Here is a 12413-nt window from a genome sequence, read left to right as displayed (position 1 = left end):
GAAGCTGTTGGGTCCCTGTTCCCTCTCAGGGGGTAAGCTGGGCAGGAGAAAGTGTGCGAATCAGGACTCCAGTGGTCATGACCCACTGGCATGTCCCAGAGTGGGTCTTCCAAATGTCACCTTGGGCTCTGGCCCTCCTCTTCCTGACTTCTATGCAAAGAATGGAAACAGCCCAGATGTGTCATTTGTGTAGTTTCTTCTAGTGATTTCTTTTACTATTTTATAAAACATTAACTATCAGATGGCTGAAAGTACAGTTGTGATGACTAAGGGACACAGGTGGATGGCACATGATATCTAATATTTTATGGTCATCTCTATAGACTCTCAGTTATTCCAAGGCCCATTCTAAACTAACTGAATCCTTTTAACTTGTAAAAAATGGAATGGATGTATATGTCAATAAACCACAATACAGGTGCGTAAATGATGGGCACCTGGAGGGGCATGGTCCGGTCTCCACGGATCACCTTCTCAAAGTGGACGATCCCAGGTGAGCGTCCTGAGACACCCCCCCCCAGAAGTAACCTGCCAGGGAAAACCTCCTACCACTCCAGCCCACCATGTGCTCTCAGATCATGAGTGTGTACATCAATGGCCGACTCACACCCAGCCAAGCTACCTGAAAAGGTCAGAGAAAAAGGTTCAGTTTCATTTCTGAAAAAAGTGTCTGCCTGCCTGCCTGCCTAGCTATCTAGAAAGCACTGCTTTAAATACTACAAGTGGTTTGAAGGAAGATCCTAAATCCTTCACTGAGTTGCCCAATTGAGGTCACAGATATCTAAAATTACAAAATAAGTTTACCATTTTCTACTGAGGAAACAGAAGTAAGGAATCTGGTTTGCCTTAAACAAAATATAATACCCAAAGGAGGGTTTTCTCGTCGTCTGCGTAGTGTTGTGAACTCTTAATCACAGTACCTCTTTAGAAGCACAGCACAAACTGTAGCTGGTGCCACTTAACAAGCACTACAACTTTTTCTTTTAAAAAAGCAATTCTCAAAACCAAGAACTAAAAGAAAGAAATGAAAGCTAGAGAAGGCTCCAACTTCAGAGGTCTCATACTATACCGTGAATCGTGTCTGTCACCTGGAAACCAGAGTGCTCTAGGCACGATCGCATGGGCAAGCCTGCAGCAGAGAAGACATGCACATACAGCTAAAGTGGTACATCACCCAGCGCCCGTCACGCCACCCAACACAGTGCATTCCTTCCCACGGCCGCCCAGGCGGGCTGCTCCCAGCATCGTCACGGGGGCCAAAACCTGGGCGGGCTTCATGCTCCGAATCCCGAACACTTAACACCGGCAAGACAGAGACACTGGGTGTGGTCTACTTAGGTGTCCCAGGAAGGCACCAAAGCAGTAGGGAGAGCTGGAGGCGGCCCTGAGGTAACTATCCTGGGAGAGCGCTTGCTCGAGAAATACTGGTGGACCAGGCGGGCACAGGCAACACTAGACACATGTTTTACTCACTTCGGAGCAGAAGTTCTGCCTGCTTAGAAATAGGTATCATATCATACTCAAAGTACGAGGGGGTAGTGAGAGAGTTTTTAAAAGCTGAAAAAACAAAACAATTTAAATTCATAAAAATGCCAATACAATTAAGAAAAAAATATCTATGTATTATTCACAGTACAGGCAGTCCCTAGGGTACAAACGAGATTCATTCCTAAGCCAAATTTGTAGGCAAGTCAGAAGAGACGCTCACTGTCCCTAATTAGCTTACTTAACAATAAAAAAAAAGCGAGAGGCCTTTTCAGTGATTGAAAGCTGCCTGTGTGACAAGTAAAGGCGACTCTAGTGAGAATTTCACGTACGGAGGGGCCGGTTCAGCCTGTCCACAGGGAGGACAGCTGTGGGTCAGCTGGACGTTGGTGCCCCGAGGACTGCCGGTACCTGGGACTCGTACACTTCCGAGGAAGGTGAGCTCTCCCAGCCTCGGCTAAGGAGCATGCACCACGCGGACATGCACAGAGAACGTGGCCTCATTTCTACAGGGACGTGTCTGTAAGCAGCCGCTTCATTGGCTAGTAAGCAACAGTTTCACATGAACTACATCCAGGGGGCTCCTGAAGGTCTTACTGTGGTTTCATTTCTAATAAAGCTGGAGTCCAGAGAGAAAGGAGACCCTGTCATTTCGCACTGTACTTCTGAGTGACTGTACGTGTCTGCATTGGGTCCTGACCCCTTCGTTTTATCGTGGTTAGTTCTCCAACAAGCACTATTTCATTATTAAGAAGCAACTGTTAGTCATTTAATGCTTCAAAGGAAAAAAAAATTAAAAACAACAACAACAAAGTGTTTTTCCAGACAACACTCAAAGAGCGCTCTCTGGTACGTATAATGGACATTCACGTCAGTGCAAGCACTGGTGAGGGTCACCCCAAATCTCACCACGCAGAGCCACTGTTCTCACAGGGGTAGAGACAACGCTCTGAGCTGCTCGCCAGCTGGCACAGGTTACAGTGAATGAACAATACGTACTGACATGTGTGTCTTCCACAATTCATGATAAATAAGCAAACAGACTACGTGGCATCAGCCAAACTGGCTCTTTGAAAAGGCTGCCACTGGGTGCTGCCGCGTGCACGCCTTCCCAGGGCCGGAAAGGAAACAGCCACGTTACAACGGCAGCTCGGCTCTGGCAATTCTCTCACTCCCTGCGAGGCAAAGGCTGAATAATACTTCTTGACCGTGAATCAAGCAAGGCAAGGGCTCTTCTACAGCGGAGCTGGCTTTTCCTTCTCCACGTGGCTCAGGACGTGGCTCCGTGTCATCAGTGAGTAAGGCAGTCTATGTGGCACATACACTGAGCTATATGGACACATGAAGACCAGAGCAGTGCTGGCGTGGGTCACCATTTCTTGTAAAGAAGATCATAAAAGCTTTTTTCAAAACTACATCACCTTATTTTGCTCTATTTCGATAAGGGTTCCTTGTCGCCCCTTTCAAACACAGGACTTTTCAAAAGTCCCCAAAATTAACACCAAATCCCTAACAAAACCTCCAGGAGACAGAAAGTTTACTTATGTCTTATCTTGTATGGAAATTAGAGGCAGATGGGGGGGTGGGGCAGGAGAGACCCATAACCTAATTGGATGTTACCTTGGCTTTCTGGACTCAACCCTGAAAGAACAATGCCCCAGCAGTCATTTCACTGCCACTATGGAGACAAAGCAAACTAGACACCTCACAACACTCGGGAAAGAAAAGGGAGAAGCATGTGATGACTTCAAAGGCACTTGTAAATCATTTGTTGAGATACAGTTAATATTTCATTCTCATCGAGGTTATAAAGTCAGGGCTTAAAACAACAGGGGAACTACGCTGAAATGATGTGCTGTGCAGCAAATAGGCAAATGCACAAAATATTCTGAGAAGATACACAGGCCAGTCATGGCGGCTCCAATTAACACTTTAAAGAAGGAACAGACTCTAATGCCCTTTAACGGATGCTCTCCTCAGATTTCTGTAGTCGATTTGGAGGTTACCAGTCACCCTGGCAAACAAATTCCCACCAGGGAACACATCTGTGTATGCAAATGCGTGTGCCTTCCTGTAATGAAAGCTGTAAAAGCATCAAGGCTTAGTCACACTGTATTTCTGTCTCAGTCATAAATGATCGAGCATGTGATTCCTCACCTAGTCACATCTCCTAATTTCTGCAAACTTTGACAGCTTACTATCAATTCTGGTTGTTGTTATGATTAGAAAAGACTGATCTGTGGTCTATAAATACACCCTCTTCCATTATAAGCTACAGATTCATCCCAACGAGTAAATCACAAATCATTAATGTGGTTTTTACTCGTGTCTCAGTGAGAAAAATTTAGTGGGCACTTCAAGCTGAGCTGGACCTATCTGGGAGAGACGTAAGGTTTGTGGCAGAAATAGTCCCTGACATGAGCTATGGGCACCCAGCTGTTAAGAGCCTGGAAGCCCAAAAGATTTCAACTTGAGGCTACTGGTGCCATAATTTGATTAAGTTAAAAATTTGACCAAAAAACTATACATGAGCTAAGGGCTCATCTTTTGGCAATTATATTAAAAATACAAGTCCCATCTATGAATTAACCTATGAGGTGCTAGGTTTCAGCACAAAAAGATGTGCCTTCAGGAATGGAAACTAATTTAGCACTTGCCTGACAAAAATATAACTGGACTGCAAAATGCAGTGTCCCTCCTCGGCCCTGAGCCGGACTTGTACGTGCAACCTGCTCCACTTGTGCTTGGTGCATTGATTCCATTTTAAGTGGCTTCAACTGTTCTACCTGTTTTCCTAACACCTTTAAACAATGTTTTTAGGGAGCTCTGGTGGCCTAGTGGCAAAACGCTGCACTGCAATCCCAGAGGTACGCAGTTCGAATCCACCAGATGTTCTGCTGGAGAAGGAGGGGGCAATCTCCTCCTGTACCAGTCCGATCTGATTTGATGGTACACATAAAAATAATACAATAAAAAAATTTTTAAAAATGTTTTTAATAAATAGTGACAGAGAATTCTTTCTATTTCTAGACATTTCAATTGCACTTGACAACTGTAAGGGAATGCTTCTAGGTTGTTAAAATCTCACAAAGACAGAAACCTCACAACTGTTAAGACAGCGGTTTAGGTTAAGGAGATACCCAGTAGCAGGCTGTGCTGTCGCTGCCTTTTACTAAAGTCCTTCTCCAGCAACCCAGCACACGCAGGCCGGCAGAGATCACGGGCAGTGCATGGTGCAGGCCGGCAGAGATCACGGGCAGTGCATGGTGCAGGCCAGCAGAGATCACGGGCAGCCTGGGCCGCTTTAAACATAAACATACTCGAGTGAGGCAAAAATGAAGATTCAGTTCCTCAAAACACTTGCCATGTGAGTATTAACAGACACATGGCCGCTGACTGCTGGACTGGATGGCATGGACCACAGAAGTCCTCAGTGCTGCCTCGAACACGCAGAGGGGCCAAGTCTACCCTCTTCAAAAGTTTCTCTTAAGCTACAAACAGAAACTGAAGGGTTTTGTATGTCAAGTGTCAACAATATTCTTACATCACATGCAATTTTAAGTGGGATTTTTTTAATTCTTTAAAGGCACTGCTTAGATGCATAGCTCATAGAACAAATGAGCTGAGAATGTTTCTATTACAAAATTATAAAAGGGCGCACCTTGCCCTTTTGCATATTAGACTCAAGCAGGAGACACAGGGCAGTACAGCTCCAAGGGAAAAACGGCTAAAAACCCCTAATGGAGTCAAGTGCCAGATGTGGCCATTAACTTGAGTTTAAATGTGGTGCTATGAAAATGCAACTTGATTCAATGAGAACACTGAGCTGTGCAGAAACCCCAGCCTCTCCTCTGCTCGGGCACCTCACTAAGGGTCAGGCCTGCAAGGCAATGTCAGCCAGGCCTACTGTACGGACCTCCTGAGAGGCCGAGCTACGACAGTCTCATAAAATGCACCTGTCAGGGACAGACGGCTGAAGCTCCAAACACACCGGAGCGTTACGAACCTCTTCAGCCCTTTCACAGGCGAGGGGACATCAGACAGTGAAAAGGCTCAACCACATTATGATCATTTTTAAGCGAATTGTACCTAGACTGCAAATTCTAACATTCATATTTCAACTACAGAATTGAGAAGCCTAGATGTGGACATGGCCGCCTTTCTAGATTGAGGTAAAATAGACTGACTATTCTTCTAAAAAAGAAATTTAAGTTAGAATACCCTTCCACTCTCTTATCAAGATAAAAAAGGGCTCAAAATTCTAGCGCAGAAATATCAACCAAACATTTCTATGCTTGGTCAATGAAATGGTAAATTCACAGTCGTAAGAGTTAAAAAATGATTATTTAGAAGGCTCTATAAGGAATTTGGTTAGATAATTATGTTGATTATGGTACAAAAGTATTATCTTGTTCACATTACAATTTTTACAGTCAAGTTCTGAGTTGATAAGGAAATCAAACATTATAAAGGGCTATTAAATATTTCTAGAATAATCATGATCAAAAGGGAGAAAACACAAAACAATTTCAAATTCTCACAAGCTTATGACTTTCTGGAAGCATGGAGGACGGGTGAACCGTTCAAGCTATTGTCCTGAAATGATCTTTTAACCATAAACCAAAAATAATCCCTCAAGTCTTAAAACAGAATCGTAATTTAAGATAGTGTTTTTTTTAAAAAAAAGTGTGCCTTAACCATCTTTAAAAAGCATTTTTGAAAAGAATTATCTCTATGGGCTCAAACTGCTAACTGTGTATGTTAACAAGGAACAACCCAGAGAAGGAAGGCAAGCATACTTGTACAGCCTCCTTCATGTTTCTTTTCAAAGAGGAAGGTCCATTTCTTCCTCAGGGACCTAACTGTCTAATTAATCTTTTTTTTTTTTACCCTGTAAAAAAAACAAAGGATGATTGTACAACTCTAAGAATGTGATCAGTGTCACTGAATTGTATGTGGAGAAACAGCTGAATAAGGGTATATTCTGATGAACATTCTCAGTAACAAAATAAACACATTTTTTTTTAAAAAAAGAGCTACTAAGACCTGGGACTACGTGTAGTAGTTTATGAATACACAGGTAAAGACAAGAATGGACTTAGAATGAAAAGAGCAAGCCAAGTTGTACAGCCCACATCCAAAAGAAACAATTCTGGAACATTAACAAAATACTTTAAAAACTCTTTGCAGACATCTTAGAAAACAAGACTACAAAGTCTAAGAAGCGTCCCTCCCCATCCCAAAGCAGCCCTGAACTCACCATCTGCAGGATGGCCCCGTACAGCCGAAGCAGCACCGTCCGAGGCTCGTCGCCCACAGCTGCCATGGTGTCAGGCAGGGAACACTGGAACAGCATGTTACTGAGGCCGCCTCTGTGGGAGTGAGGAGACAGTTAGCACCTCCCCAGGGCCACACGATTATCCTCCCGAAATTCTGACTTCTTCTCTCGGGAGACCTGGGACATAAATGACTCAATTTGAAGTTTAGATGAATCCTGTGCTGGTGGTGTCGGCTGTTAGAAGTGTGGACCAGGCGACCCAGACGCAGCGACCCCACGCACAGCGGATCTGAACTGTGTTCTATCTCGTGCCGTGGGCACCCTCAGATACCTGAGCCCATGGATACAGTCACTGCACCCTCAGTCCTGAGGGTCTTCCTCTTTCACGGACCTTTCACTCCACTTTTCCCAGCATGGTCTCTTTTTTCCAAGGACTGGCCCCTCCTGACAACATGTCCAGTATGTGAGACAGTTTCACCATTCTCGTCTCCAAGCAATACCCTAGTTTCACTTTCTCCAAGACATATTTGTTTGTTCTTTTGATAGTTCATGGGATATTCAGTATACTATTCTCAAACACCACAACTGAAAGGTATTGGTTCTTTTTCACTTTTAGGTGCATAAGAAGTAATTTAAAAGAACAAGGCTTGAATCAAATGCACCTCTGTTTTCAAGGTGACAACATCATTGTTCCTGAACACCTTGGAGAGGTCCTGGACCGCAGATTTTCCCAATGCAATAATTGTTATTTTGTGCTATCGAGCCACCTGCAACTCACAGTAACCCTGTGTACAACAGCCCTATACCCTGCTCTATCCTGTGTCAATCTTACTGTCTCTGACACACCTACCCCCATTACCCCAGTCACTGAATCAATCCATCTCATCAGCTTCCTCTTTCGCTGTCCCTTCACCCTCCCAAGCATGACGTCCCTCTCCAAGGACGGGTCCCACCCTGCAACAACATGACATCCAAAGTATGTCAGATGAAACTCCAGAATCCTTGCCTCCAAGGAGCAGCCTGGTCTCACCCTCTCTAGGATGAACCTGCTTGTTCTCCTAGCAGTCCATGGTCTATTCAATACTCTTCTCCAGCACCAAAGCTCAAAGGCATCAATTCTTCTATCATCCCTAGTCATTGTCCAGCTTTCTGATGCATAGTAAGTAATTGTGAAGACTGTGGCCTGTATCAGGCACACCTTAGTCTCCAGACTGACATGTACTTTGGAGATCTGACAGCAGACTTTTCCAGTACAATGTCTTTTGATTTCCTGTCTGCTCTACAAAGAGTGTTGAATGTGGAGCCAAGCAAACTAAAGCTGTTAACAATCTGAAACTCTTCACCATCTATCATGATGCTGCTAATCTATTTCTTGACTGCTGGTACCCAGGGTGTTGACTGTGGAGTCAAGCAAGATGAAATCACTGACAACTTCAATCTCCTCTCCATCTATCATGATGCTGCCTACCAGCCCCGTGGTGACATGCACATTCCCCATCTGTCTAGATTACACATAAAGGGAGTTAGTGTGTGGATGGATGTGTGCCCTTGAGCTCTGCTAGTCAAGCACGAGGGCTCCCCATGGAGCTCTCCAAAACTGACAATGACCTAATCCACTGTCTGCACTCTCAGACCTAACTAACACCCCAATCACCTGCCATTTTTCTAACTTCCAAGTTAAAATCCTGAAGGGACAGTCCAATCACCTTTCTGGGACTTTCCACTCACCATATTGCTCCTAGACTCACAGAACATGAACTGGTTATAGAAGCTATCACATGGGAGACCACTGAACTTCAAACTTGCAACTCTGGCCACCAAGGGCAAGAAGCCATCTGGAATGGGTGGATAGAGAAGGCAAACGCATAACTCTCAAACAGACTCATCTCTTTTCTCTTACGTGGCAGCTGACAGAGTCAAGCGGCAATCTGTCAGCGCCCAGCACTGACCACTGAGCCACCACGGCTCCTTCGGAACAGTCATTAGCAGTGAGTGCCATCCAGTTGGAACCGACTCATAGCTGACCCTCCAGCAAGTTTTCAGAGGCAGTAAATGACACAGGAGGAGACTGCCCATGCTTCTCCCTCTGCATTGCTGGATTTGAACCACATGCCTTTGGGATTAAAGCACAGCTTCTTAATACTAGGCCACCAGAGCTCCCGAGGCTTCAGGGAAACCTTAACAGATAGCTGCCCACCTACCACACCCCTGTCCAACTAAGGCAGGTCTGCATTAACAGCCCAGCAACCGCACCTGCATGACTTGGAGACAGTTGGGAGCAAACTAGCAGCAGGACTCGAACAACTCGGCTAACACCCTAGAGAAGCAGTGCAGTAAGCGGAAAGGAGGCTGGTTCCCTCTCAAGCCGTGAAGCTGCCATCCAGCTAGGTCACAGCAGCCGTACCAGAGCCTGTCAGAGTTCTGTTACACAAAAGGGAAATAACTATGTTTTTTGTTGGTTTTTTTTTTAAAGAATTTGGGTTTTTTTGTTTTGTTTTGTTTTTTATTATTATTTTTTCGTGTGCGTGTACCGTCAAATCAGATCTGACTGGTACAGGAGGAGATTGTCCCTCCTTCCCCGGCAGAGCATCTGGTGGGTCCGAACCTTGCGCCTCTGGGATTGCAGTGCAGCTCCTTGCCACTAGGCCACCAGAGCTCCCCAACTATGTTGTTTAAGTCACTGTTAGTTGCAGTTTCTGTTCTAAGCCACTACCGTGAATGCTGAGCTGTGACTGGTGCACGTTCTCAGTGGGGGAAGTCTCGCTCACTCTCCTACCTAAATTATTTGTTCAGTTCAAGGTCCAGCCTCCTATCTGCACTGTGAGCTCCCCGAAGGCAGAGGCAATAGCTAGCCTCTACAGCCCAAGACCTAGTAGCCACAAAGGACAGAAACGCAAAGATTTTCTGAAAGTTACAATAACCACCACCACTTTGTAATCTCTCATGAATAATAAATGTGGGTGAAAAGGATATATATTACCAGAAGAACAAGGCAAACTTTGAGCTAGTGAAGGGTAAGTGTGAAAGAGAGGAAATGTGATGTGGGGACATACACCAGCTCAACAACTTCCACGTGTACGATTCAATGAAACTGGGATAGTCTTCACATTGTGCAACCATTCTCGCTACTACTCTCCAAATCTGAGCGAATACATTTTTCAAATTTTCTTTTTTATAATGGGTTTGCTTACAAAGTTCGTTTACATTGTGTTTCATACTATTCTTCATTCACACTGAAATCTGAGTGAATATATTTTAAAGGAAAAAACAAATCACTGGGCGACGTGTCAGGGGAGGTGGTAGTGGCTGTAGTTAGACTGGCCTCTGACTTGTCGTCAACACTCAGTCCCTAACACAATGAACACAGAGTTCTGAGGAAAGGGACATCGCCCACTTTCCCAACCTGGGTTCGGACACCCCAATGGTGATGTCCAAGAACAACCAGGTTGCTACAGGTGAAGTCCTTTTTAAGGAGGGTGCGATGATGGCCAGGAAGGATGTGCACATGCCAAAATACCCCAAAATGGCAGACAAGCACATGCCTTCACCTCACAAAGTCATGCAGTATCTCAAACCAGGAGGCCACGCGAGGGAACGGTCGGCCTGAAGACACTGCTTTCGGCACCCCACCCACTGAGAAGCCCCATCTATGTGATCAGCTCCACAGCCCCCAAGACTGTGCCACCACCCAGCACACAGGTGTCCTGAGACCAGAGGAGACGCTGAGGCTGGGTCAGCAACTGAACCCCAATGTAGAGGTGGATTTGGCCCAAGACCTTGCCAGTCACCCCAGCAAAGCCGGAGGGAAGTGCTTCGTGTTGAACAAAGTTGTGTCCAGAAAAAGAAAGATTTTTTTAAAAAACCCCAAAACCCACAAGAGAACATGCCACTGAAGTACATTTTAAGAAGCCACACCACAGTCAAAGAACAAAGCCAAAGACGAAGGAGTCCATCCAGGAGCTAATCTCGGGCAAAAACGGACTAAACAGCGCTATTTTACAACCTGAGGATTAATGGGGAAAGTGGTGGAAAGCCGATTAGGGCAACATTCAATCTGCAGAGTCTGGAGGAAACAACAGTACAACCTCCCCCGAGGCTAATCCTCACAGACATGCAGGAATTCAGGAGCAGCCTCGAGGCCAGCCCTTCTTTAAACAGTTGGGTGATAAAACCAGGTCACCCAACATCTATGTCAGAGAAATGAAGACTCGGACTGAGAGCACTAAACCTCAAACACTCAGGTTCTTACGTACAGAACTAAGACTCCAGGGGAACCTGCAGGGTTTCCATAGCGACCACCTTGCCAAGAGCATGCTGCCAGTCCTTCCACAGAGCAGAGTGGCCGGTGGGTCCACACTGCCAGCTTCTCGGTTAGCAGCCAACTGCTCAACCACTGTGCCACCAGGGCGCCTCCAGAAATCGTAACCACAATCCCCTCAGGAGGAATCACCAAAATGTCACCAAAAATCAGAGTAGGGTCAAAGAACGCAGAGACACACATTTACTTACTTTTCACAACAAAAATGACCATACTGCCTAAAGTTTAAAGCAGCTTTTAAAATGTTAAAATTTTCACCATTCTTTTTCTTAATCATACAACTTTTTTTAGAAACCAAATTAAAAGTAATGACAGTATGATTCCTTTTTTTTTTAAATTACATTTTACTCTATCCTTCACTCACTCCCCACAGAGAGATCTGAAGTCACAGACACGGGCTCTACTCGTCACCTCTAGATCTCCCCGGAATGTACCACTTCTCTCTGCCTTGCTCTGAGTTTTATCTTGTATGAAAACAATAAAGTCATTCCTTTTCCTTGTCATCAGTGAAAGCTTACAAAGCCAACTCCAACTGTTTTCAGGACATAACACACTATTTTATGCTTTCATTACCATACACATGATGTGTACCGGCACACTGTGGACTTCCTGACAGTCGCATTTCCATTCATCCTTCTGTCCTACTTTTTCTTGCCTTCTAACTTTCTCCTTGGGCAGAGGAAGGCCTTTTGCTCTTAGGTGGCTAATTATTCTAAGTACTAAGTGCCTCCCGGGGTAACACTGAAGAGGCCAAACCCACGTGGAAGTCGTTCGGGCCCTCGGGCCAAGAAAAACCTATCTACACACCAGTTCTACAGGACACATCGCCTTCACTCGGGAAACATTACCACTAAACTTCAGACACACTGGTCCCAACATAAGAAACTACCAGAAGCCGATGTGTCTGGAATCACAGAAGCCAAGGAAGCTTCATATATAAGCTATTAGATCAAGGACTGGTCAATGGGAGATAGATGTGAAGGGAGTGGGTAGAAGTGGATGGGTATCCTGGAGGATGGTGGAGCAGGGAAATAAGTGGGTAAAGACATGTGTTGCAAAGGCAGGGACAACACTGATACTGATGGTTAACTCCACAATAAGGGATATACCTTTCACTTTTTCTAAAAATGCTGGTCTGTCTGATACTTCTCCAAATCTGAACATTCAGATTACGACAGACTAGGAAGAAGGACTGGCCATCCACTTCTGAAACAGCAGGCCTCTGAAAACCCTATGTACAACAGAACACATGTAGATAACAGAAAGGGCAACTGAGGTTGAGTTTTCAAGTATGGAAATACAAAGGAAGAGGAACAGTTGTAAGCAGACACT

At 45.0% G+C, this 12413-nt stretch overlaps 1 protein-coding gene across 1 annotated transcript in view; it reads right to left on the bottom strand.

Annotated features, from left to right (window-relative positions):
• Positions 1 to 6853, bottom strand: part of CHKA (choline kinase alpha) — a 31161-nt gene extending 24308 nt beyond the window's left edge. The window contains exon 1 of the mRNA XM_006893242.1: positions 6746 to 6853. Within this exon, the coding sequence (XP_006893304.1) occupies positions 6746 to 6841 (96 nt within the window). The 5' untranslated portion in view covers positions 6842 to 6853. The remainder of the gene's footprint in view (positions 1 to 6745) is intronic.
• Between the last annotated feature and the right edge of the window lie 5560 nt (positions 6854 to 12413).

Source organism: Elephantulus edwardii, unplaced genomic scaffold (genome assembly GCF_000299155.1).
Source record: "Elephantulus edwardii isolate Elephantulus edwardi_28Jun2011 unplaced genomic scaffold, EleEdw1.0 scaffold00126, whole genome shotgun sequence".
NCBI lineage: Eukaryota > Metazoa > Chordata > Mammalia > Macroscelidea > Macroscelididae > Elephantulus > Elephantulus edwardii.
Note: the sequence above shows the minus strand (reverse complement) of the source record. Positions and strands in the feature narration are given on the sequence as shown.